The following is a 26850-nucleotide window of genomic DNA, read 5'->3' as shown; positions in this document are numbered from 1 at the left end:
CATGTAAACTTCCTCTCTAGGCTGTGAGGATGGTGTCTTATCTGTATGTGCCTCCCAAGATAGCAAAACTCATTCAAGAAGCAATAATTGAATGCCTGTCCTGGGTGCCAAGGGATACAGCAGTAAAAAAAACTTTCCCTCTCAGGGAGCTTATGTCCTAGTGGGGAGAAGACAGAAAATAAGCAAATGCACAGTAACTATAGGAGCCAGGTGGTAATATGTGCTATGAAGGAAAGGAAAGGAGGAAAAGGAGGTTGAGAAAATTGGAGGGGTGCTCTCGTAGAGAGTGATCAAGGGAGGCTTTCTATCTGAAGAGGAAACCTGGCTAGGATGAGGGAACAAGTCATACAGAAAACGGGAGAAGAGATTTAAGACGAGAGAGCGGTGAAGTGGAGGCCCTGAAGCAGGAGAGTACTTGGTACATCAAAGAACAGTAAGGAAGTCAGGCTAGAGGGGGGCGGCAGGACACCAAGCAGAATAAATGGGCCAGATCATGTACACATTTGCATTAGACATTCAATAAATGCTTTTGGATTGAATGCATTCAATTGATAAAGGGTAGGGAATAATTCAGTAACAGTAGCAATGAAACTTGGAAACTGCTTCAGTGGGATAGACCCAGTAGGCATACAAAAATTATGCACAATTTACACACATGCATGCACATTGGAACTCTTTATTTAGTGCAGCAATATTTATCTGAAAAAAAATAATAAATGAAAACCAATGGTTTATGTGATGATCTCCCATTATAATGGAAACCCAGAAGAAGAGGAGGCAGATTTTGTGGAGGAAGAAATGGATTGACATGTGAGTAGAATTATTTGGTAGATTACTGATCACCATTAAGAAGTTCAGAAGGAAACAAAATCCATATTCTGATGTTGTCTTGCTTTTTGTTTGGAGGAAAAATACTTGAAAGGTGGTTGAGAAAAGTTGAGTTTATGAAATAATTGGATCCATTTGTGTACTTACTAATTTTAATAGCACTTTCCTTCCTAAGGTGAGTTCTAGGGGTAGGGAGCCAGGACCCCACAGGCAGAAGCTGGCTTTCAGCACAGTCATAAGCGTCAGGATAATGTTGCTTTTTGGGTGATATTGCTTTGATCACAGCTGAAGATCACAATTGTCGATCCACAAAGAAATGCTCCCCTGAGTGGCATGTGGTGACTATCTCCCTCCCGTGGAATTTTAAAATATAGAACACGTGTGTATTTAATAGTTTTTGTTTACATGCACTTAAACTCTTTTAAGTTAATCTAGCTCCCTCCAAAAGTGGCTACTATGGGCTGTTGATTTTGTTCTTCATCACATTTCTCAAAGGTTAAATTGACTGTCGTTTCCTTGGCAGTGATTCATGTAGATGAGCTCAAATGTGGTTTCTGATTCAGCTCTCAAACCACTGAATTGATGGTCTCAGTCTTGGTTGCTGAGTCAACATGTCTTTTTATTCATTCACAGGAATGAGTAGTACCTGAGTTAATCATAACTGTTGGCCAAATGTTAAGGTAGCCTTGAAATGAGAAAACCTGTGTTCCATCACCAGTTCTCCATTACTTAAATGTGGCAGTATCGTATGGTAAGAAAAATGCATGCATTCTGATTCCAGCCTGTCTGGGTGTTAAGCCTGGTTGCAAAGCAGGAAGCAACTCTTAAGTATTAACTATTATTAAGTATTAGAAAACACTTATTTATCAGTAGTTGCAATCTATTTAAATTTAGTGGTAAAGAGCCCATGGGAGAGGAACATAGAAAGTAATATACCCAAAAAATGTTCCATTTTGATGAAGATGAGGGATAGAAATTGTATTGATAAGAGTTTTTGCCTTAAGATACAGTGATGGGATCTAATGGAAGGATTCAAAAGAAGAAATAATCCAAGTGAAAATGGCTTTTCTTGGAGTAAGAGCAAGTTCTCAGAGCTAAAATTACTTAAGTATGAAGTATCCGTCTCAAAACAAGAAATTTATCTTAGTATGAAAGGCAGCAAAGAGGCTTGGTTGCAGGGGTTATGATCCTGGATCCACAGATGCCCAAAGGGCACAGATAAAATTCAAGTGTCTGAGAACTTTGGGAGGGGATTTCATCTTTTATTTTCACTAACCTCTAATAGAAATCTAGCATTCCCTCCAATCTTGAATTTTAAAATTCCCAAAGCTAAAGGAACAGTACCTGTGGTGTTGCACCAAAAGAAATCTGTTATTTTCATCACATTACAGTTCTGGCAGATATCTAGAAATTCCATTTACACCCATGAATAATTTGAAACTGACAGGTATGTGTCCGCGGAGAAATCCATAGAGTACCACATGACAAATTGGCCTTTAAAATATATGATAAGTATATTTTGATACAATTGGTTTCTTTTGTAATCCTTAGTATTTTACAAACTTAAGAACATTATTCTGCAAGGGGTCCATGAGCATAGGGTCAGCATGACAGAAGGGTCCTGGGCACAGAAAGGTGAAGGGTCCAGGTTAGGGGCGTGGGAACCATTCTCTGCTCTTTATCAGCCAGGCCATGCTGCGAAGGGTACCCTGGACCTCTGTGCCCTGTCCTCATCTGTAAAGTAGGAGTGAAGGCTGTTAGAAGGTGTAACTGAGCAAACTGTGTAAACACATAGAAACATATTTTAGTGGCATTCAAGCCCTCAAGAAATGTGAGTCTTTCTCAGAAAAGCATTTTATTGGAAACCAGAGATAGGAACACGATACAGGGTAGGTTGGGGGGTACACGCCAGGGTGATTCCCAGAGGAAGAGGGAGAAAAATAACATGATCTCTTCAAGGCCATGGAGAGGTAGGTATACTATGAAACTGGAATTAACAAATTCATTCACTCATTGATTCCATGAGCGTTTCTCAAATGCCTCCTTAACGCCGGTACCTCTCACCAATTTCATTATCATTTGTGGGGCCTGGGTGTAAAAGGGAGCTTTCTACATACACCATATGTCTAAATGTTTAAAAGAGGCAAATCAAGCTAAGGGAGTATTAACTGTTTTCTGTTCTACTTCAACAGAAATCTTCAAAATAACAAAATTATTGTTTTCATGTGACAAAGTTGGAAAAATATAGAGGATGACTGAATTCAATTATTACAGATGCTTGAATATTTTTTGACAGCTTGGAAATATTTGAATGAGTGGTAAAGACACATGATTCATAAACTATTACATATTTGCTCCATAAAATTAACTTTTCTTGTCTTATTGCATTCATGTAATTGAGAATTTCACGATTCATGTTTTATTTACAGTAGTGACTTAAAGGAAATATAAAAATTGAAAAATAAAATATAATTGCACATAAAGTATACAGTATATAATGTAAAATGTAAGTTAAAGTATATAGAATTTTTTTAATGTCATGTTTATTTTTAAAGTTATTTTTATTCTAAAAGTTTCAAAATTAGTTATTGAAGTTAAAAAATAATTGATGATATTAAATGTCTAAAATTGTTTAAATATACATGAGACTTTTTATTCTTGAAAATTAAATTTTATTAAATATTTTCATAAAAATCCCAACTGTTTGCAATTTTTGGGTTCGGTGTCCTTCTAGCTGATTCTAGTAAAGAACCGCTATTACAGTTCCTATGTTTCTAAGCACATAGTGCATATTTAAGAGCAATATGAATTGTTTAATATTGTAAAGCTTTACACATGAGGAAATAGGGCACAGAGGACCTGAGCAGCCTTCGCAGCATCGCCTGGCTGACAAGGAGCAGAGAAGGGTTCAAACTTGGTTGTCTGGCTCCCGAGACCACGCTCCTAACCCGGACCCTTCACCTTTCTGTGCCCAGCACTCTTCTATCATGTGGACGCTATGCTCATGGACCCCTTACAGAATAATGTTCTTAAGTTTTTAAAATATGAAGGATTACAAAGGAAACCAATTGTATCAGACTTCTTGTGCAGCTGTTATGAATCCCATGCTAATTCACAAGGACTTCCAGAACCACGAACAGGAACATAAATAGGATCAGTAAAAATGGCACTTGGGATTTCTGGAACTCACTCTTTCTATAAGGTTCTTGCATAATCTATTATTATACCCATTATGCCTGGTACATCCTAGGTATTTGAGAAGGACCTGACTGACTAATTGGTCTTTTCCAGGCCGTAGTATTTCTGCGGCTCATGCTGTCCTGTGCTCTGAGGCAGCGGCCTTTCCCTGACAGTAGCACAGCTCAGGGACACTGTCACCGTGTGTTTCTGGAAAGCAGAGCAAGAGCTGTGGGGACGTGACAGTGTCATCCCCACAGGTGATGGAGCTGATGATAGAATTGTGTCTTCACCTTCCTCACTCCCAGAGAGACACCCATTTGTTAACTGTGTTTGACTTGGGGGGCCCTGTCCTGGAGAGAATGTATTTTATTGAACAGTATGTTCAGCTTGATGTGTAACTGCTAAGCGTTTGGACGCATGGCGTGCATGCCTCCCTTTGCTTTACTGCCTTGGGTGAGGCACGGCGGTCTGTCTGACGCTGGAGGGAAAGCTATGGGACATTAACGTATGAGCGGTATCACATAGGGAGAGAACAGGGAGAAAGCGGGAGCAATTTTGATGACAAGCTAACATTCCTTCCTCGTCTCTGGTGTCCCATGAATTTTCTGTTTTCCGGTCCATTTCTACCAAACTCTTCCCCACGCCTCGGGGCTCCCATGGGCATCACAAGCCTCATATATCTGAGTGACTACTGTCTTGACAGGGTAGTTGCTGGGGGTAGGTGTGGGGACACCAAATCTTGAACAAATAGATCTTCTGGGAAGTAACAAGTATATGTCACAAACAGCCCACAGAGAGATTGTTTCTGAGACGTGCCTGGGCGGACAGGAGCATACTTTATAGGAAGCTTACCTTGAGGGTCTGTTTTTCTTTCTTTTCTAAATGTCATCTTTACCTTGTTTAGAGTAAGTTGAGCCTTCATATTGTTTAATCTCAAAGCACACTCACTTGAGACCCAATATTAGACCCATAATCAATCAATACAAAACAAAATCTATTCCTGGGCTCAGAATCAGATGTTTAGATGTGACAAAACAGGTATTACTAATACTGCTCAAAGGTTGTTGTACTATTGGTGTCATCTCGAATTCTGTTTGGGAAGTCTTCATGGAAAAGTTGAATTTTTTGTTGCATTTGAAAGATCAGAAGGCTAAATTGGATAGCAATGTGATATGCATTTTATAACCAATAAAAATCATACTAAAAGTGTATTACACCTTCCATTAGCTTAGATAGTATGTGCATTCAGTTACCTATAGAATTTGCCTTAGCTTCTTATGATGATTTTATCAAATGACATAAAACATATCAAATAACATAACATAACATATCAAATAACATAACATAAGCTGTGCACAGCCTTCAGTAGAATAATTCTGCAGTGGTTGATTTCATTTAACTGTGGGCTGGTAACGCTCATCTTGAGAATCCCAGTAAAGACTTTTCTGTCACTAGCCCATTTTGAAAAAGTGAGCTAATTCCTGTGCTGGGAAACTACATACGTCACTTTCAGGGGAGACAATACCTCTGCCCACAGAACATCCAAACTGTGCATCAGTGAGAAGCAATTCATTAGGTGGAAATATAGTCCACTTAAATGTCATGCTTCAATGTTCAACACAGAGCACTACACGTAGATGAGGAGGCCACAGGGTGAGGTCATGACTGAAAATGTCAGGTGATCAGCAGTGTGATTTTCATGGTCTGACACTCCCACAGTGGGCCGACTCTGCTGAAGTCAGTGCAGGAGGTCCCACAACTATCACGGGTAAAGTGACCCTCAAAATTTGAAAACAAGTTCTGCAGACAGCTCATGCATTTTTCCCCTCTTCTGCTATTCACCCTTGTTGCTACACTGATGATCAGAGTTAGAGGCCAGGGAAGGAAATTTCAAAGCTTGAGGCTCATAATAGCAGTTACTGTTTTCTTGAGAACTATGTGCCAGGCAATGAACTAGGTACATGTAAATGTTTCATTTAATCCTCACTAAATGGGGGTGAGATACAGTGTTACTATATCTATAAGGCATGGTTGGAAAAACTGAGACTTGGAAGATTAATAAATTTGCCCAGGGTCACATGACCATCAGTGGCAGAGCCTAGATTGGATCCAAGTCAGCCTGACAGCAAAGGATGAGCTTTTAACTGTGTGCCACACTCTGATGCTCTCATTGCATGGCGTGGAGATGATGAAATTAGGCTAAACGTAGCAAATCAAATCCACAATGAGATACCACTTTGCACCTACCAGGATGGCTATAACTAAAAAAAAATTTTTTTTAATTAAAATATGTGGTAAAATAACAAGTGTTAGCAAAGATGTGGAGTAGTTATACATTGCTGATGGGGATGTAAAATGGTGTAGCTGCTGTGGAAAGCAGTCTGACGGTTCCTCAAAAGGTGGAACAGAATCACCATACAATGCGGCAATTTCACGCCTGGTGTACACCCAAGAGAACTGAAAACATATGTCCACACAAATACTTACACACGAATATTCATGGCATCATTATTCATAATAGTTTAAAAGTGGAAACAACTCTAATGTCCATCAGCTGATGAGTGGATAAACAAAACGTGGAGTACCTGTGTAATGGAATATTATGCAGCTATAAAAAAGGAATGAAGTCCTGATATATGCTACAACATGAGTAAACCTTGAAAACCTTATGCTAAGTGAAAGCAGCCTGATACATTGAGTGATTCCATACATATGAAATGTCAAGAATAGGCAAATTCATACAGACAGGAAGTAGATTAGTGTTTACCAGGGGTGAGGTGGACGGGGAAAGGGAATGACTGCTAGTGGGTGTGGGATTTCTTTTTAAACAGATGAAAATGTTCTGGAATCATATACTGGTGATGGCTGTACAATTTAGTGAATATATTAAAATCCACTGAAATGCACGCTTTAAAATGATGAAATTTATGTCATGTAAGCCACATCTTAACTTTTTTAAAAGGCAGCGTCAGGTCATATCTGGGAGTTCCTCACATACTGGACTATAGGGTCCACTGAACATTTCCAAGGCTGATCATGGCATGATATGAGTCATGGAAACATGTAAACTGTTAGCACACAGCAAGTGTTTGATAAATGTTAGCTCCCTTCTCCTCTCCCTTCAGCCCACATGCCGCCACATCTCCTCTGGAAAAAGAGCTACTTTCTGTTTGGATGCTAATGGAAAACCAACTGTCGTGGTTAAAACCATTCTTGCTATTAGTTTTCCTGGGTGTCTCCCCGAGGGTCCCTAGCCATTCAGGGCTGCATGGCCTCATCTCACAGCATCTGCAGAGCATCCCCCTCTCTTTCTCCTTCTCCTCCCCAAACTTGTCCTCCTCTTCTTTTTCCCTTTTTTTTTTAACATTTGAAATAATAATTTTCTAAAAGGCCCTCATAGATCTCAAGTTTGCCCAACAAAGTCATGCCGCCATGTAACCCTGTGCTTTCCTTGCCCCCAGTTATTTCTCCCTCCCTCTTCCCCTGTCTCACCCACAGAGCAAGGAGCACAGGAAGGAGGAGTCGGGGCATCCTGGGTTCTCCTCCCAGCTCCCCAGCCTGCCGACCATCTGGCTGGGTTCTCTACCCTCAGTATTCTCACTTGCACAGGGTTCCAGTCATCATCAGCCTCGTCACCGCCATCATCCTTAATTCCTAGGGTGCGTGGAGAGCAGTATTATCACAGCGCTTCTCGGAAGCCTGCTGCGTCAGCCTCACTCAGTGAATGACAGCCACGACGTCACTAAACAGAAGTGGGGGTAGTGTATGGTCAAGTGCTAATATTTAAGTAGGTTTCATCCCTCAGATCTCTAATATTTTAAGGACATGTTAAGAGCTTCGATATAGAATACCACTGTAAGTGGCAAAATCCTTTTCCCAAAGCCATCCGAGAAATATCCTAACAGTAGGAGCTGCTTCCAAGGAACCGTTTAAAATGCCATTTCAAGTGGGGACAGGGGCTCTAGGGGATTTTGGGGTCAGCAAATATCAAATAAGCCACCTCCCAGAGCTGCGGTGGGGCTTTCCCGCGAGGCCCCGCCCCCGGCTGAGTCACAGGAGCTCCTGTGTTTGACCTGCAGCCCTCCTGCTGCAGAACCCTGCTGCTCTGAAGACCGAGGTGTGGGGAATTCTTCAGCAGCCCCGAAATCTCAAGGTTTGTCCACGTGGGGCGGATGGTGGGGGCAGCAGAGTTGGGATGAGGATGGAAACTTTGTTCCCTTTTACATTTCCAGATGTGTTCCCTATCTGATTTCTAATAACTTTTTTTCCATAGCCCTTTACATAAAGATTGAGAACCCGAGCCAAAGAGAGGTCTTTACTCCTTAGTTCTGTTACTATGTGAGCTTCAGATCAAAATGGGCAAATACTTGTCTATTAGAAAGATGTGATAAGGAGTTGAGCAGAGAGTTATCTCAGCATTTTAACAATTAGGTACTGAAATTTCCACATGCTGTTCAAAGGGGGAAGAGCATAATGAGATGTCTTTTCATTGAGCTGAACTGTTAGATGCCACTGACGGCTTCTATTTGGAAGGACTGTGTTTCAGAGGCAGCAAGCAACTGGCATGGTTGTAATCTGAACGCTAGCGCCAAGTATCTATGGAAGTCCCCAAAAGTTCTTGCTATTGTTATTTCTGCATTTTGGTGGAACATGCTGGAAAGTGCGTTCTTAGACTTTGGCAAACCTGCACAAAGCTGTGTGTTTAGTCATGCTTGTCTTATCACAGAAGTCCTATGCACTTGCTATCTTTTCCATGATATTCCCTCATTAGTTGCTCCTGGAAAACCCCAGGTTATGATCTTGTGTAATTGTATGGGTAATGGCTGAAATGTAGATAGTTCTGAAAGGAGAAACCCCTCATTCTTGGAAATATGTACCTTTGCAGAGTGGTATTTGTGAGACCAGCTCCTTTAACTATAATTCTTTTGGAATCTGCTTTGCTCCTGTCATACGTATGCAAGATCTCATCATGGGAAATGGCTATTGCAACATCGTGGCTACTGTGCTGTTGGTCATGAATTTGGAGAGGGCAAGATCAATACAGGATTCCTGTAGTAGCTGTCCAGCTGGTAAGAACCAAATTAACACGTGTGCTTCATCTGTTCAGCTGAAAACACGTTTCAGGTAGTCCAGTAGTCAGAGCCGACGCTCTGCTTTAACGATAATGCACTCACTTACAGACGTCTCTTGGATGCTGCATCTCAGCTGTGCGAATGTACCTGTGTTACTTACTCCCTGTGCCCAGCTTTGTCATCTGGGGATACTGAGTGAGCCTGTCTCACTATTGCTGGCAGGATCATATGATGGGAGCTGAACAGTGCATGACACATGGCAAGTCCTCAATAACTGTGAACTTTGTGTGTGAGGACCTGTCCCTAGACTGGGGACACAGCAGAGAATAAGCAGGTGACAGGAGACTTACAGAGTGGGGGAAGGCAGACACATGTGAATTTTATGTACCAAGGAAGGGCACTGAGCTCCTGACTTCAGTCATATTGATCTCCTGGATCAATCAAGAGAGATCATTGTTTTATTCAATAGATGGAAGACACTATTTTCTTTCTGTATGTGTTGCTATATCTATACTTCATTATTTTTAATTTTGTGATTATGCTAAGGGCACTCTTGCAAATGTGTAATTTTAAAAAGTCAATCAACAAAACAAAGCTTATCACCATGGCACCTAGAAACTAATTGTTTCATATTCTAGTTTTCTTGTGAACTTCATATCACCTTGGGTGATAATTGTTCATTGTCAGACATGTACAGTTATTATCTACCTTTCTTAGGTACTTTCTGTGACCAAAGCAAGGATCAGATGTGTATTCCCTGTCCTTCAAATAGTTTCTCCAGCGAAAGTGGACAGAAGGCCTGTGACATTTGCAGGCAGTGTGAAGGTATGACCTAAAAGATGTATTCTTCACCCAGATACATGTTGAGAAGACACACTTTTTATTCCCTCATGTCCCGATCTCTGCTGAAAGTCTTAAGCGTCAGATATGCTGGTTCCTCTGTTAATAGGCAGGTCCAGTGAAATAATTTGCTGTAACAGCAGTCATTTGAGGATTGAGCTTTTTAAATATTAGAAGAAACATTCCTTTGACAAGAGAGAGATTTTTTAATTAGCAAAGTGTAAAACTGTCTTCTATAAGGATTGAAGAGTAAAGTTTATACTCTAAAGTCATAAGGAACATTATAAGTAGAGTGAGCATGTGTTTTATTACAGAACATAAATTTGCTTCCTGGATTCACAGGCCAAGTGTGAAGTAACATTAGGGAACTCTGCAGGTGTTTTCAGGACGAAGAAGGCGTGCTCCTCCACCAGCAATGCCAAGTGTGAGTGTGTGTCTGGATTCCACTGCTTGGGGGCAGGATGCACCATGTGTCAACAGGATTGTAAACAAGGTCAAGAGTTAACCAAAGAGGGTAGGTTTGCTCTTCTTCAATATAGTGCAAATTTGTAACCAGCCATATATCATTAACTTAGGTCTTGGTCCTTTGAATATAAAGTAGAACATAGCTTTGTAGAACCTTAAAATAACAAGTAATGGACTACTGAGTCAAGTACATGATATTTACAAAATCATTTTCAATCAAAGGAAATAATGTGAAGTCACAACATTGATTATTCACCAGGACCATGCATTTTCATTCATACTTCATTCATACATATACCATACAATACGCTGTGTATGATTAGAATAAAAACTTTACTCACCTTAGGGTCTCATTTCAAGAATTGTTAAATAATCTGTGTAGATTGTGTTATGGTCATCACATAATATTCAAGAATTGTTGAACAGATTGCATTAAGTTTATTATTATGTGATAATGTTTATCACAGGGAAAGTTATGAGATAATTAAATGCTTCCTTTTTTATTATTCTAACTTTTATGCAAGGTTGTAAAGACTGTTACTTTGGGACATTTAATGATCAGAAACGTGGCATCTGTCAACCCTGGACAGAGTATGTATAATTTCCTTTGCTTACCAATAAAGAATCTGGGTTAACTTTTTTAAAGACAAGGAATGTTATCATTGAAGCTTTTTAAAATCTATCACTTTTAGACATGGAATAACATACTAACAGGTATTGTGGGAACAGTGTGAGGTAACACTGACCTGATATGCAAAGTGTATGCAGATCATTTACAGATTTAGAGTATTTAGATCAGATCTGCAGGGGGAACTGCGTTACTATTGGCCCCAGCTGTTCTGTTCCATTTCCTTCTGATCTTGCTGCTGCCCTGCCTCTTACCTTCTCTCACCAATGCGCTCATCCTCAAGGGTGCAATGCCAGCACTGAGAGTGGTGTAGAAGAAGGGTAAAGTATGTCCTACCCTAAAAAAAGTAATATATACTTGGGCAAATAAGATCATCACAGGTACTAAAACAGCCAACAGTGTACATGGAAATATTCCTGTTTATTTGTGTGATCTGGACGAGAGCTACTCAAAGTGTGGTCTGCAGACAGGTGCTGGCCCAGGAACGGCTTGTTGTCTGTCCAGGGCAAGAGCACTACAGCCATTAAGAGTGAGCATTTAGAGATGTTTGAGATAAACTGGCAGTCAGGCATATCTGTGAAATCTAATTATGAAGATTTAAATCTTGTATTTTGTATGTGATTTCTTTTCTCATGTGATTTTCTTAATAGAAAATCATTATTATTATTTATTTACATTTACATTCTTATGCTTTAAAATTTTTTGGTTCATAACAGGTTGGAGAGGTTTTTTTTAAGCTATTTCAACACAGATAGTTCAGGACAGTCAAGTGAGTCTACATGGAAACTGGGATTGAGCTGAGCTTTGGAGGAGGAGTGGGTTTTGGTTACGTAAAGGGACAAGGGGAAAAACAGGAACATTGATGATGACAACAATGGCGATGACGATGATAGTAATGGCATTGATGATGGTGAGGAGGAAGAGGATAGTGATGTCAATGATGGGATGGTGAGGTGGTGAGGATGGTGAGGATGGTGAGGATGATGGTGAGGATGGTGATGGTGGTGAGGATGGTGAGGATGGTGATCATGGTGGTGAGGATGGTGATCATGGTGGTGAGGATGGTGAGGATGGTGATCATGGTGGTGAGGATGGTGAGGATGGTGATCATGGTGGTGAGGATGGTGATCATGGTGGTGAGGATGGTGAGGATGGTGATCATGGTGGTGAGGATGGTGATCATGGTGGTGAGGATGGTGAGGATGGTGGTAAGTATGGTGAGAATGGTGATGATGGTGGTGAGGATAGTGATGATAGTGGTGATGAGGATGGTGAGGATGGTGAGGATGGTGAGGTTGGTGAGGATGGTGATGATGGTGGTGAAGATGGTGAGGATGGTGAAGATGGCGAGGATGGTGATGATGGTGGTGAAGATGGTGAGGACGGTGAGGATGGTGAGGATGGTGGTGAGGATGGTGATGGTGGTGAGGATGGTGATAGCTACCATTTACTGGGATGTGTGGGTCTGGGTTCATAAAGTCAGGCATATAAAAGTATGTCATTGAGCCCACTCATTTGCTCTTTTCAATAGTCCTGGGAGAATGTATATCTTATTTTGTAGATGAGAAAACTGAGGCTTAGAGAGTTTTTCCTACTTCCCCAGGGTCATTCAGCAAAGGGACAGACCCGTGGCTCAAACCCTGGTCTGTTTGATGCCAGCGCATCACCGGATTAGGAACTCCTAACCCTTGTGTCAAGTTGTTTGTCCTTTGAAGTACCAGAGATGGTCAAACATGCTTAAGAAGTTGGGGGGAGAGACTAAGCAGGCAAAACAGTCTGAACTAAGTTGTTGTGGGACAAGGCTCCCCAGCCTGGGAAGACAGAGGAGCCCAGTCAAGTGGGTGGAGTGGAGTGCGTTGCAGGGGGCTGTGAAAGCTGGAGGAAGCCAGATGGTCAAGTAGAGGTTTTTCAAAATATCTTCATGAACCCAGGCCCACACATCCTTGTCACTTGGCTGATTTATTGGGTGGAACATGTCAGTGTTTTTAATCAGAACGATCTGAACCAAAATTAATGATTTGAACTCTTTTCATTGGCTAAGCTGTTCTTTGGATGGGAAGTCTGTGCTTGTGAACGGGACGAAGGAAAGTGATGTGGTGTGCGGGCCGACTTCAGCTGACTTCTCTCCAGGTACATCGTCCACCACCGCACCTGCCCTGGCAAGACAGCCAGGTAGCTGGATTCTTGCTGTTACATCAACGCGAATGTATCATGCCTGTTCTGACTGGAATCTGGATCACCTGAATGTTGTGATGTCTCATGTGGCTGCCTGCAACAGGCACCCCCAGCATGTCATCCTTTTTTTACCCTGGCGTCAAGGAACCCATCAATTTTTTCAGGTGTTTGTCATTCAGTCTAAGATACACATTAGTAAGCAGAGCGAGGTGAGACTTGACCCAAACAGATACCACACCTTTAAGAATGACAAGTAAAAAGGATTATGGAGTCCCATGTTTTCTATATGCTAGAAAGGTCAAACCACTTAACTTTTGTGGACATCTAAGGAAATTATTAAGGTTTTTTTATAAGAAGTTTTTTTTTAACGTGCAGGCAGGTTTATTAAGTTGTTTGGAGATGTCCAAGGCACCACCTCTCCTTGTAATTTGAAGTTTATGAATGTAAATGCAAATATATTTGCAAAACCAAATCTCTGCATGCATTTCTCCTTTTGCTCTTTTTTAAAGGTCACACCCCCCAGATCATCATCTTCTTTCTTGCACTGACATCGACTGCAGTCTTGCTCCTGGTGTTCTTCCTCATGCTTCGTTGCTCTGTTGCTAAACAGGGCTGGAAGAAACTCCTGTATATATTGAAACAACGTAAGACTAATATAAATGTATTAGATAAGGGCTCTTTTATAGCAAGGCTTTTTATGGTAGAGAGGAAAAGATTTTTTTTTATGTTATAGAAACTAGGTTGGTGTAACTCAGTGGTTATCAAGTAGGGGCAGTTTTACCCGCAAGGGAACATCTGGCAATGTTTGGAAAAGTTTAGGCGATCACACCTCGATTGTGGGGATGAAGTCCTCCTGGCGTCCAGTGGGAGGAGGTCAGCAATGTTGCTGAGCATCCTGGTATGCACAGGGACAGCCCCACAACAAAGTTACCCACCCTCAAATGTTAATTGTGTCGAGGTGGACAAAACTGTCAACAGCAGAACGTAATCCAAGGGTTCCAGAAAAATGAAAATGTAAATCTCTGTAGTCTTGGATAACTCTGTGTGTGCACATGTGTGCGTGTGTGTGTGTGTGTGTGTGTGTGTGTGTGAAGCCAGTCAGTTGTGTGTACAGGGCACTGGCAAAGAAGGATCAGAAAATAATGTCTGGCCCATCTAGCACTGCTCCTCTGGCTGATAAATGACCTTAACCTGAACCAGACTCAAACTTAAGGAAGGCATAAAGAAGTAGGAAGACATTTAACACAATGGATTATCATGACCCCAATCGTGATTACATAACAAATTTCAATAATGGAGTCGATTCATTAAATAGGATATTATCTCTATAAGGAACTCAGCAAGTGCCTGGCACACAGCACTCACTAAATGAAAGCTATTAACATTTATTCAGAAAAGTTTCTAGGTAGGGGCAACCTGCTTTTTGTCTACGCAGAGGACAGAACCATAGATAACAGGCTAGAATTAGTAAGAGGCATTCAAAGGTCAGAGGGGCACTCAGAGAGCTTGGGGTATAACCTGAAACAGAATAAGACTAGAGGGTACCTATTGGGGGGTTGTTAAAAATATATGAGGGAAGGTATTAATAAAGGCTTATCTGAAGACACACTACACTAATTTGTATAAAGGTTCTTTTGAAAACAACTTTACAGTGTTTTGAAACAATATGAAAACCTTTTTACATTGTCAAATATACAGAAAAAAGGCATACATGTAAAGCTTAACAAATTGTTGTAAAATGAACATCTGCATAACCTTACGTCCAGAAATAGAACATTAACTGCTCTGCAGAAACCCTTCGTGCACACTTTCCAGATGAAAACCCTCCCTCCCCACTGGTGCTAACCACATCTAGATTTTTATGGTATTCATTTCCTTGATCTTATTTATAGTTCTGATACGTAACAACACAGTTTAATTTGGCTGCTTGAGAATTTCATGCAAGTGGAATCCCACTGTGTCTATTCTGTATTTCCCTTCTTTCATCCAGTTTTACATCTTTGTGATTCACCCATGTGTTGCATTGATCTTTAGCTGATTTCTGCTGCTTAATACTCTTCCATTCAATGACTATCATAGTTTGTTTACCTGTCCTAATATTGATGGATACTTGGGTTGTTTCCAGTTTGGGGCTATTACAGACAATTTATGTTTAAATATTTTTGTCTGCATGTTTCAGTCTACGTAAGCATGTGCTCCATTTTTTTTTTAACCTAGGAATAAAATTGCTAGAATATGAGGAACATATATCTAGGTTCTGGGTAGATATACCAAGCTGTTTTCCAGAATGGTGGAGCCCCATTTATACTCCCCAGCAGTGTATGAGAGTTCCTTTTACCCTGAATCCTTCTGCTATTTGGTATTATCAGACTTCTTAATTTTTATTTATCTTGTGGGCAGGTAGTAGTAACTCATTGTGGTTTTAATTTGCATTTCCCTGATCACTAGTGAGATTAGACATCTTTTCACCTTATATTGGTTCTTCGGGTTTCCTCTTTTGCAAAGTGCCTGATCAAGCCTTTTGAGCATTTTTCCATTGTGTTGCCTGTCCTTTTCTTATGAATCTATAGGAATTCTTTAGTCTGTTGTTCATGTGCTGCAAATATCTTCCCTCTCTGTGGTTTGCTCTTTGATTCTCTTTTTGAGGTCTAAAGCTCTGATCTAAACCTCTAAGCTCTCACCTAAGCCTCTGATTTAAAGAACTCTCTCTCCTATCTTCACCCCAGACTACAATAATGTTCTTTATAAAATGCTTATCAAAGTATTAATGAGTAATTAGTAAGTTGCAAATGGAACTGTAATTCATTCAAAATGTTTTAGGTCTTTTTAAAAACATTCTATTTTGAAATAATTATATTCACAGGAAGTTGTAAAGACGCTGCAGAAAAAAGTCTCATGTGCCATTCATGTGGTTGCATCTTATGTAACTATGTGCAACATCAAAACCAGGCATTTGACATTGGCATACTGTGTGTCTGTGGTCGTATGTCATTCATCCCGTGTGCAGATTGGTGTAACAAACAGCACAATCAAAATACAGAACCATTCTGTCACCACTGAGATCTGCTTCCTGCTAGCGCTTTAGAGTTACATTCTCCCCCTGCTCCCCTTCTATCCCCAACTCCCAGTAATCACGAATCCGTTTCCATCTCTACAATTTTGTCATTTCAAGAATTTATATACATGGAATCATACCATATATAAATTAGATCATAAATATGTGACCTTTTAGGATTGGCTTTTTTCACTCAGCTTAATGCCATTGAGATCCATCCAAGTTGTGTGTTTTAGTAGTTCACTCATATTTTATTGCTGACGAGTATCCCATAGTTACCACAATTTGTTTGACCATTCACCTATTGCAAGACATTTTGGTTGTTTTCATTTTTTGGCTATTGTATATAAAGCTGCTATGAATAATCATGTACAGATTTTGCATGGACTAAGTTCTCATATCAGATGTCCAGGAGTACAATTGCTGGGTCATATAGTATGAGTATGTTGAGTTTTTTAAGAAACTGCCAAACTATTTTCCAGAGGGTTGTACCGTTTACCATTCCACCAGCAATGTATGAGAGGTCTCCTCATCTTTGCCAGCATTTTATTTTGCCAGTTTCTTATCCAGATGTTCTAATAAGGATATAGTGTTGGCTCATTGTGGTCTTCATTTGCTTTTCCCTAAAGGATCTTTTCATGTATTTATTTTCCATCTGCATATCTTCTTTAGCAAAATGTTCATTCATATCTTTTGCCCATTTTCTGATTACAATGTTTTAATCAGAAAAAGGACTGTTTGTTTTACTGTTGGTATTTGAGAGTTCTTTACATCTTCTAGATATGAGTCCTTTGTCAGATATGTGGTGTCTAAGTATTTTCTTCCAGTCTGTAGCTTGCCCTTTCATCCTGTTCACCAGATCTTCCCAAAAAGTCAACTGGGATTCGGATTGCACTTGTTAAGCACGTGTATCAATTTGGGAAGAATCGACATGTTTACTGTGTTAATTGTTCCAATCCACAGACATAGTATGTCTCTCTAATTTATGTTTATTTTCTTTGATTTCTGTCATTATCATTTTCTAGTTTTCAGCATACAAATCCTGTATATGTGTTGTTAAATTTATGTCTCAGTATGTACATTTTTTAATAGTCACAAATGATACTGTATCTTAAATTTTGGTTTCAACATGTTCATTGCTAGTATACAGGAGTACAAATGATTTTTGTAGATTGACTTTGTATCTGTGATTTTGCTGAACTCACTTATTAGTTCTAGGAATATTTTGTAGATTCTTTGATATTTTCTACATAGACCATAATGTCATCTGCAAATAGGAGCAGTTTTATTTTTTTACTTTCAAATCAGTATGCCTTTTATTTATTTTTCTTGCTTTATTGTACTAACTTCCAGTACTATGTTGGATAAGTACGGTGAGTGTGAGCATCCTTGCCTTGCTCCTAATATTAGAAGGGAAGGCATTCAGTTTTTCACCAGTAAGTATGGTGTGGGCTGTAGACTTTTGGTGGAACTTTTTAATCAAGTTGAGGAAGTTCCTCCTCAATTTCTAGCTCTCTGAGAATTTCTTTTATGAGTGTTGAATTTTGCCAAATACTTTCTCTGCATTAATTGATATGATCATGTGGTTTTTCTTCATTAGCTTAAGACAATGGTTTACATAGATTCGTTTTTGAATAATGAACCAGTCTTGCATTCCTGGACTAAACTCCACTTGGTCATATAATATAATTATTTTTATATATGGCTTAATTATATTTGCTAAGAATTTTTGCAGCCATATTCATGAGGGATATTGGTCTTTAGTTTTCTTTCTTAGTACTGTCTTTGTACTAGAATCAGGGTAATACTGGCTTCCTCAAATAAGTTAGAACATGTTCCCTCTTTGTATTTTCTGGAATAGATTGTGTATGACTGGTATTACTTCTCCTTTAAATAGTTGGTAGAATTCCTTAGTGAGACTACCTGGAACTGAAGATTTCTTTTTGGAAGCTTTTAATTATAAATTTAATTTCCTTACTGTTTGTAGGACTATTCAAATTATTTAATTCATATTGAGTGAGTTGTGGTACTTTGTGTTTTTTGAGGAATTGGTCCACTTTATCTAAATTTTCAAATGTGTGTGTTTAAGTTATTCCTTGTATTATCCTTTTGTTGTTTCCAGGGCCTGTAGTGATATCACCTACTGATATGGGTAATGTGTCTCTCGTCTTCTTTCTTTTCTCTGTATTAGTCTGGGTAGAGATTTGTCAATTTTATCAATCTTTTTACAGAACCAACTCTTTGTTTCATTGATTTTTCTTTGTTTTTGTTTTTAATTTCACTAATTTCTGCCCTTATCTTTATTATTTCATTCCTTCTGCTTTTTAAAAATTAGTGTATATGTGGTATATCTTTTTGCATTCTTTTACTTTCAACATACCTACATTTTAATAATAGAAGTGAGTTTCTTTTATGTAATACATAAGGGGTCACTATACTAATCTTTGCTTTTTAATAGGTATATTTTAACCATATACAGTTAATGTAATTGTTTACATGTTAGAGCTTAAGTGCCATTAAAATTTTTGTTTTCTATTTGCTTTCTCTGGTTTTCATTTCTGTTTTCTTTTTCCACATTCCTGCAGATTGCTTGAACATATTTTAGAAATTTATTTTTGTTTATCTGTAGGGTTTTTTAAGAGTATTTCTTTATATAGCTCTTGTAGCCCGAGGTATTATAAATAATTTATCACAGTCTACTGGTATCAATGCTTTAACAGTTTGGATGAAATATAGAAATCTTACCTGCCTGTACACCCTTTTAACCTCTTCCAGTTTATAAGATACCCATTATAAATATTTCCTTATAATATACTCATTATAAATATTTCCACTACATACTTTGAGAACCATATTAAACAGTGTTATAATTTTGCTTCAGCCATATATAATTTAGAAAATTCAAAAGAAGGAAACTTTATTGTATTTACCCATATATTTGTTCATTTCACTATTCTTCCTTATCAATGTTCCAAGTTTCCTTCTTTTATCATTTCTCTTATGTTTAGAGAATTTCCTTTAGCCATTCTTTTAAGGTATGTCTTCTGGTGACAAATTCTCTTAGTTTTTTTTGCATGAGAATGTGTTGATTTCCCCAATCATTCCTGAAAGATATTTTCATTAGATACAGAATTTGGGGTAGACAGTTCTTTTCTTTCAGCACTTGAAAACTGTGCCACTTCTAGTCTGCATGATTTCTGATAAGAAATCCACTGTTATCCAATTTGTTTTCCCTTAAGTAGTGTGTATTTCTCTCTGGCTGTTTTCAAGATTATTTTCCTTGTCTTTTGTTTTCAGAACTTTATGATGTGCTTTGGGGTGAATTTCTTTGGATTTATCCTATTTGGAATCACCCAGCTCCTTGAATCTGTAGCTTTATTCCTTTTTCCAGATTTGGGATAATTTCAGCCACTATTCCTTCATATACTTTTTAAACACTACTGTCTTTCTCCTCTTCTTCAGGGGCTCCAATGACATGAATGTTAGGTCTTTTGTTTAGAGTCTCACATATCTCTGAGGCTTTGTTCATTTTTTTCCCCAAGTCTTTTCTCTTTGTTGTTCAGATTGGGTGGACATTCTCTCAGATTGGATGAATCCTTCTCCTGCTGAGCCCATTCACTGATTTTTAACATTTCTGTTATTGTAATTTTTCAGTTCTAAAATTGACAACTGATTTTTTTTTTGAATCTTTTATTTCTTTTTAAGCTTTTTATTTTGATGTAGTTCCATTTGTTCATTTTTGCTTTTGTTTCCCTCACTTGAGGAGATGTGTTCAGAAAAAGGTTGCTCATGTATATATTCAAGAGATTTTTGCTTGTGTTTTCTTCTAAGAGTTTTATGGTTTCATGACTTACATTCAGGTCTTTGATCCATTTCGAGTTTACTTTTGTATATGGAGTTAGATAGTAATCCAGTTTCATTCTCTTACATGTAGCTGTCCAGTTTTGCCAACACTAGTTGTTGAAGAGGCTGCGGTTTCCCCATTGTATATCCATGACTCTTTTATTATATATTAATTGACCCATAGATCAGGGTTGGGTTTATATCCATGCTCTCTATTCTATTCCATTGATCTATGGGTCTGTTCTTGTGCCAATACCAAATTGTCTTGATTACTGTGGCTTTGTAGTAGAGCTTGAAGTTGGGGAGTGTAATCCCCTCACCTTTATTCTTCCCTTATTCTTCCTTCTCAGGATGACATTGGCTATTCAGGGTCTTTTGTGATTCCATATGAATTTTAGAACTGTTTGCTCTAGTTCACTGAAGAATGCTTTTGGTATTTTGATAGGGATTGCATTGAATCTGTAGATTGCTTTAGGCAGGATGGCCATTTTGACAATATTAATTCTTCCTATCCATGAGCACAGGATATATTTCCATTTATTGGTGTCTTCTTTAATTTCTCTCATGAGTGTCTTGTAGTTTTCAGGATATAGGTCTTTCACCTCCTTAGTTAGGTTTATTCCTAGGTATCTTATTCTTTTTGAAGTAATTGTGAATGAAATTGTTATCCTGATATTTCTTTCCGCTAGTTCATCTTTAGTATATAGGAATGCAACAGATTTCTCTGTATTGATTTTGTATCCTGCAACTTTGCTGAATTCAGTTATTAGTTCTAGTAGTTTTGGGGTGGATTCTTAAAGGCGTTTTCTGTACAATATCATGTCATCTGCAAACAGTGACAGTTTAACTTCTTCCTTATCAATATGGATGCTTTTATTTCTTTGTGTTGTCTGATTGCCATGGCTAGGACCTCCAGTACTATGTTGAATAAAAGTGGGGAGAGTGGGCATCCTTGTCTTGTTCCTGATCTTAGAGGAACAGCTTTCAGCTTCTCACTGTAAATATGATGTTGGCTGTGGGTTTGTCATATATGGCCTTTATTATGTTGAGGTACTTGCCCTCTCTACCCATTTTGTTGAGAGTTTTTATCATGAAAGGGTGCTGAATTTTGTCAAATGCTTTTTCAGCATCTATGGAGATGATCATATGATTTTTGCCTTTTTTGTTGATGTGGTGTATGTTGATGGATTTTCAAATATTGTACCAGCCTTGCATCACTGGAATAAATCCTACTTGATCATGATGGATCATCTTTTGATGTATTTTTGAATTTGGTTTTGCTAATATTTTGTTGAGTGTTTTTGCATCTATGTTCATCAGTGATATGGGTTTGTAATTTTCTTTTTTATGGTGTCTTTGTCTGGTTTTAGGATTAGAGTGATGCTGGTTTCATAGAATGAGTTTGGAAGTATTCCCTCCTCTTCTACTTCTTGGAAAACTTTAAGGAGGATGAGTATTAGGTCTTCTCTAAATGTCTGATAAAATTACATGACCATCTGGTCAAGGGGTTTTGTTCTTGGGTAGTTTTTTTTTATTACTGATTCAATTTCATTGCTGGTAATTGGTCTGTTTAGATTTTCTGTTTCTTCCTGGGTCAGTCTTGGAAGGTTGTATTTTTCTAGAAAGTTGTCCATTTCTTCTAAGTTATCCAATTTGTTATCATACAATTTTTCATAGTATTCTCTAATAATTCTTTGTATTTCAGTGGTGTGCATTGTGATTTTTCCTTTCTCATTTCTGATTCTGTTTATGTGTGTAGCCTCTTTTTTTCTTGATAAATCTGGCTAAGGGTTTATCTATTCTGTTTATTTTCTCAAAGAACCAGCTCTCAGTTTCATTAATTCTTTCTATTGTTTTATTCTTCTCAATTTTATTTATTTCTTCTCTGATCTTTATTATGTCCCTCCTTCTACTGACTTTGGGTCTCAATTGTTCTTCTTTTTCCAGTTTCATTAATTGTGAATTTAGACTGTTCCTTTGGGGTTGTTCTTCCTTCTTTAAATGGGCCTGAATCTGTATATACACTACTCTTAGAACTGCCTTCGCTGTGTCCCACAGAAATTGGGACATTGAGCTGTTGTTGTCATTTGTCTCCATATATTGCTTGATGTCTGTTTTGATTTGGTTATTGATCAATTGATTATTTAGGAGCATGTTGTTAAGCCTCCCTGTGTTTGTGAGCCTTTTTGTTTTCTTTGTACAGTGTATTTCTAGTTTCATACCTTTGTGGTCTGAGAAGCTGGTTGGTACAATTTCAATCTTTTTGAATTTGCTGAGGTTCTTTTTTATGGCCTAGTATGTGATATATTCTGGAAAATGTTCCATGTGCACTTGAGAAGGATGTGTATCCTGCTGTTTTGGGGTGGAGTGTTCTGTAGATGTCTGTTAGGTCCATCTGTTCTAATGTGTTGTTCAGTGCCTCTGTGTCTTTATTTTTTGTCTGGTTGATCTGTCTTTTGGAGTGAGTGGTGTGTTGAAGTCTCCTAAAATGAATGCATTGCATTCTATTTCCCCCTTTAATTCTGTTAGTATTTGTTTCACATATGTATGTGCTCCTATGTTGGGTGCATAGATATTTATAATCGTTACATGCCCTTGTTGTACTGACCCCTTTATCATTATGTCATGTCCTTCTTTGTCTCTTGTTCTTGTAACTTTCTTTGTTTTGAAGTCTATTTTGTCTGATACAAGTACTGCAACTCCTGCCTTTTTCTCCCTATTAGTTGAATGAAATATCTTTTTCCATCCTTTCACTTTTAGTCTGTGTATGTGGGTTTGAAGGGAGTCTCTTGTAGGCAGCATATAGATGGGTCTTGTTTTTTTATTCATTCAGTGACTCTATGTCTTTTGATTGGTGCATTCAGTCCATTTACATTTAAAGTGTTATCAGTAGATATGTACTTATTGCCATTGCAGGCTTTAGATTCATGTTTACCAAAGGTTCAAGGGTAGCTTCTTTACTACCAACAGTCCAACTTAACTCACTAATTACGCTATTTCAAACACAATCTAAAGGTTCTTTTTTTCTCCCTTCTTTTTCTTCCTCTCCCTTTTTGTATATATTAGGTGTCATAGCTGTACTCTTTTGTATCCCTTGACTGACTTTGGGGGTAGCTGATTTAATTTTACATTTGCATAGGAATTAATTGATCTACTTCCTTTACTGTGGTTTTATTTTCTCTGGTGAAAGCTATTTAACATTAGGAGCACTTTCATCTATATCAGTCCTCCAAAATACACTGTAGAGATGGTTTGTGGGAGGGAAATTCCCTCAATTTTTGCTTATCTGGAAATTTTTCAATCCCTCCTTCAAATTTAAATGATACTCTTGCTGGGTAGAGTATTCTTGGTTCAAGGCCCTTCTGCTTCATTGCATTAAATACATCATGCCACTCCCTTCTAGCCTATAAGGTTTCTGCTGAGAAATCTGGTGATAGCCTGATGGGTTTTCCTTTGTATGTGATCTTTTTTCTCTCTCTGGCTGCTTTTAATACTCTGTCATTTTAGTTGATCTTTGCCATTTTAATTATTATGTGTCTTTGTGTTATCTTCCTTGGGTCCCTTGTGTTGGGAGATCTGTGCACCTCCATGGCCTGAGAGACTATCTCCTTACCAGGATTGGGGAAGTTTTCAGCAATTACCTCCTCAGAGACACTTTCTATCTCTTTCTCTCTCTTCTTCTTCTTCTGGCATCCTTATAATGTGAATATTGTTCCATTTGGCTTGGTCACACAGTTCTCTCAATATTCTTTCATTCTTAGAGATCCTTTTTTCTCTCTGTGCCTCACCTTCTTTGTATTCCTGTTCTCTAATTTCTATTTCATTTAACGTCTCCTCTCTGCTTTTAAATCCCTCCATTGTATGTTTCATTTTGGATACTGTATTTTTCAAAGTTTCTATCTCTTTCTTGAATTCCTTCTGGGGGTCTTGAATATTTTCCTGTACCTCTGTGAGCATGTTTATGGTTTTTATTTTGAAATCTTCATTAGGAAGATTGGTGATTTGTTTCACTTGGCCCTCTTTCTGGTGTTTGTGGGATTTTGGTTTGTACCAGGTTCTTTTGATGTTTCATATTTGTAATGAATAATATGGAATAACTTGGCATAGGCAGCGCCCTCTAGTGCCCAGACATTCTACTCTCTGGAGCTGCTCAGCAGCTGGAGCGATGGCTGGGTTTGCAGGTGAGTGGTGGTGGGGCTTGCCAAGAGGAAAGAGCTCTTTCCTGCTTCCTGGGTGCAGTGCCTGCCACTACCGCCAGAGCCACTGGGTTGAGCACCCAAGGAGGAACCTCTATGCTATACCTGTATATCTGCTATAGGCGGGGCTGCCCTCTGGTTGACCTGGCACAATGGCAGGGGCAGCAGCCAGCCAGGAGGAAGGAGTGGTAGGCTGTGTATCATGGTGGGGGGCCTCAGAGCTGCATTTCCAGCCAGGGGGATGGAGTGCCTGAAGCTCCCAAAAGTTCCCTGGGCTGGGCTGAGTGCACCCAGACAATTTTGTCCACCTGTCCTTTCTCCTGAGCAGCAAACTGTGTGCAATCCTTGCCCCTTTGGCAGCCTCCTTGCTGTTAGGAAGTCTCTCAGAGTGCCCATCTTTATTTTGTCCCAGAGCAGCTGGTTGTGGGTACCTGTTCTCCACAAGCAGCTGGAATCTCAGTCCCTCCAAGTACTACGCCTATTTTAGCTTTCCAACCCCACTAATGTCCAGCACACTATGTAATGTAGGTTTGTGCTCCCAGAGCAGATCTCCAAGGCTGGGTGTTCAGCAGGCCTAGGCCTCCACCCCTCGCTTCTCCATTTCTCTTCCTTCCTCCAGTGAGCTGGGGTGGGGGAAGGGATTGAGCCCCCCTGGATTGCTCCTTTGCTACTTTACCCTTTTCCATGAGATCTGCTCTTTTCCCCAGGTGTAGGCAGTCTGTTGCAGCCTTCTTTCCTGTTGCTCTTTCAGGATTAGTTGTATTTGCTATATTTTCATATTATATGTGGTTTCTGGAGGAGGTTTCCGTCTCACCTCTCATGCCACCATCTTTAATCCTGTCTCCTTTGCTTGTTTTTTACAGTAGTTAGCATGTAAAATTGGGACAGAACCTTTTGCTTTGTCAGGCTCTAAAACACATCCATAAGGATGAAAAGTTGCTCAGCAGTATCATGAATACTTCCCACTAACATGTAGAAGAAAACCTGGAAGCTAATGCATAAATCCGCTCTTTACTTACTAATAGATGGAAATAGTGGGGGTCTCTTTAACGTCTTGGTGCCGTAAGCATTTCATTCAAAAGGAACCGTTTAACATATCACCTAAATAACTTTCAAGTCTAAAATATATGCTGTCAAATGGAAACTACACTTATGTTTGGGACATGATTAATGTTATGCTATTGTGATGCATGCTCAAGACTTTTTAGCCAGTGTAGAAAATAAAGAAAATAGTTTTTCAGGACCAGTTTGTTAAAAAGAAAAAGATCTTAAATACTCCTGAGAAAAAGGTCATACTTGCTATTACATCTCTTGTTGATGAGTTTGTTCAAGTTAAATTTGAGAGTGTTTGCTGAGTGATGTTTGGTGAGTGTGACTTAATGGAAACTGAGTGTTAATTGATTAAAACAGACAACAAAAAATAAGTTGCTTTTCAATTGCTTTTTAGCATTTATGAAACCAGTGCAAACTGTCCAAGAGGAGGACGCCTGTAGTTGCCGATTTCCGGAAGAAGAAGAAGGAGAATATGAACTGTGAAGCAGAAACCCCCAAAGCTATTGGGATTCTCTTGAGAAGAAGAAAAGGAAAAATATGAGTGACCCCGCTATCATATCTTTCTAAATTGAAAAACGCCATCGTGGGTAATACCCTGGATTACCTGCAGCAAGTTTTTTCTAAACGCTAACAAACTGCCCTTTAAAAATGTACCACTTAACAGGACAGAAATATGGGACAGAGCAGAAGTAAAGGGATATTTTCTACATACTGCCTAATAGGCTTGGACTAGCCTTTTGGAAATCCAAAGAGAATTAAATTTTAAATTTTATCATGTAGGCCAATGATCCAGCCAAAATTATGATCAACATTAATTCAGTTTTTTTTGTGTGTGCTAATGTAACATAGGATAATAAGCCATAAGACGCAGGACCTATCCCCAACCACAGTTTGCATTGGTTCAGTCATTCAACACAATGACCTTTTTCAAAGTGGGGGAGGGAATTATGACATGCCCAAGCTTGGGATCAGGGGCAAAAACACGTTAGGCCTTGAGGAAGGGCTTTGGAAAGAGTTGAAACGTCTTTGCGTGTCCTCTGTTCCTCTCCACCCTTACATTTTCTGCCTTTGCCCTGCTTCCCTCTGAAGCAGGGCTTATGTTTTCCTTTAATGCTTAAAAACCTTAAATTGGACACACACAGTAATAAACGAGGCAGGTATGAATGAACCGTCAGAATGAAGACTGAGCCCCTAGACTACAGCAAAAATCGCCAAACTCCCAAGGGCCCAACCTGAGGCACCACCTGCCTTTGTATGGCTTATCATCTGAGAATGCGTTTTGCATGTTTAAATAGTTAGAAACAAATCAATGGAAGAATACCATCTCATGACACACAAAATCATATGAAACTCAAATTTTAGAGTCCAAAATAAAGTTTTATTGCAACACAACCATGCTCAGGTGGCTTTGGCATTACAGCAGAGTTGAATAGTGTAACAAGAGACTTTATGGCCCACAAAGCCTAAAATGACCCTTTATAGGGTCAGAGCCAAGGTCAGAGCACCTGTCTATGT

General features: G+C 39.0%; 1 protein-coding gene across 6 annotated transcripts; it reads left to right on the top strand.

The window, feature by feature from the left end:
* The first annotated feature begins 713 nt into the window (after nucleotides 1–713).
* TNFRSF9 (TNF receptor superfamily member 9) lies at nucleotides 714–26850 on the top strand. Of its 6 annotated transcripts, XM_036925305.2 has the most exons (11): nucleotides 714–810; nucleotides 1462–1579; nucleotides 7667–7760; nucleotides 8088–8161; nucleotides 8894–9077; nucleotides 9798–9905; nucleotides 10297–10434; nucleotides 10910–10976; nucleotides 13055–13185; nucleotides 13698–13832; nucleotides 25730–26850. In XM_036925305.2, exons 3-11 carry the CDS (start codon nucleotides 7733–7735, stop codon nucleotides 25816–25818), a joined length of 954 nt encoding a protein of 317 aa, XP_036781200.1. In that variant the 5' UTR covers nucleotides 714–810; nucleotides 1462–1579; nucleotides 7667–7732; the 3' UTR covers nucleotides 25819–26850. The 6 variants fall into 6 exon arrangements, with proteins under 6 accessions (XP_036781200.1, XP_036781199.1, XP_057355659.1 ...); XM_036925304.2 differs by lacking the exon at nucleotides 1462–1579; XM_057499676.1 differs by having other exon boundaries at nucleotides 720–1579; nucleotides 13055–13143.

Source organism: Manis pentadactyla, chromosome 4, assembly GCF_030020395.1.
Source record: "Manis pentadactyla isolate mManPen7 chromosome 4, mManPen7.hap1, whole genome shotgun sequence".
Lineage (NCBI taxonomy): Eukaryota > Metazoa > Chordata > Mammalia > Pholidota > Manidae > Manis > Manis pentadactyla.
Note: the sequence above shows the minus strand (reverse complement) of the source record. Positions and strands in the feature narration are given on the sequence as shown.

Excerpts from the sequence above, each read along its gene's own strand:
- TNFRSF9 (XM_036925304.2), top strand. The coding sequence starts at position 7,733 with ATGACAGCCACGACGTCACTAAACAGAA. Across the intron at positions 9,906-10,296 it reads CATTTGCAGGCAGTGTGAAG|GTGTTTTCAGGACGAAGAAG; the intron begins GTATGACCTAAA and ends GGAACTCTGCAG. Across the intron at positions 10,977-13,054 it reads ATCTGTCAACCCTGGACAGA|CTGTTCTTTGGATGGGAAGT; the intron begins GTATGTATAATT and ends TCATTGGCTAAG.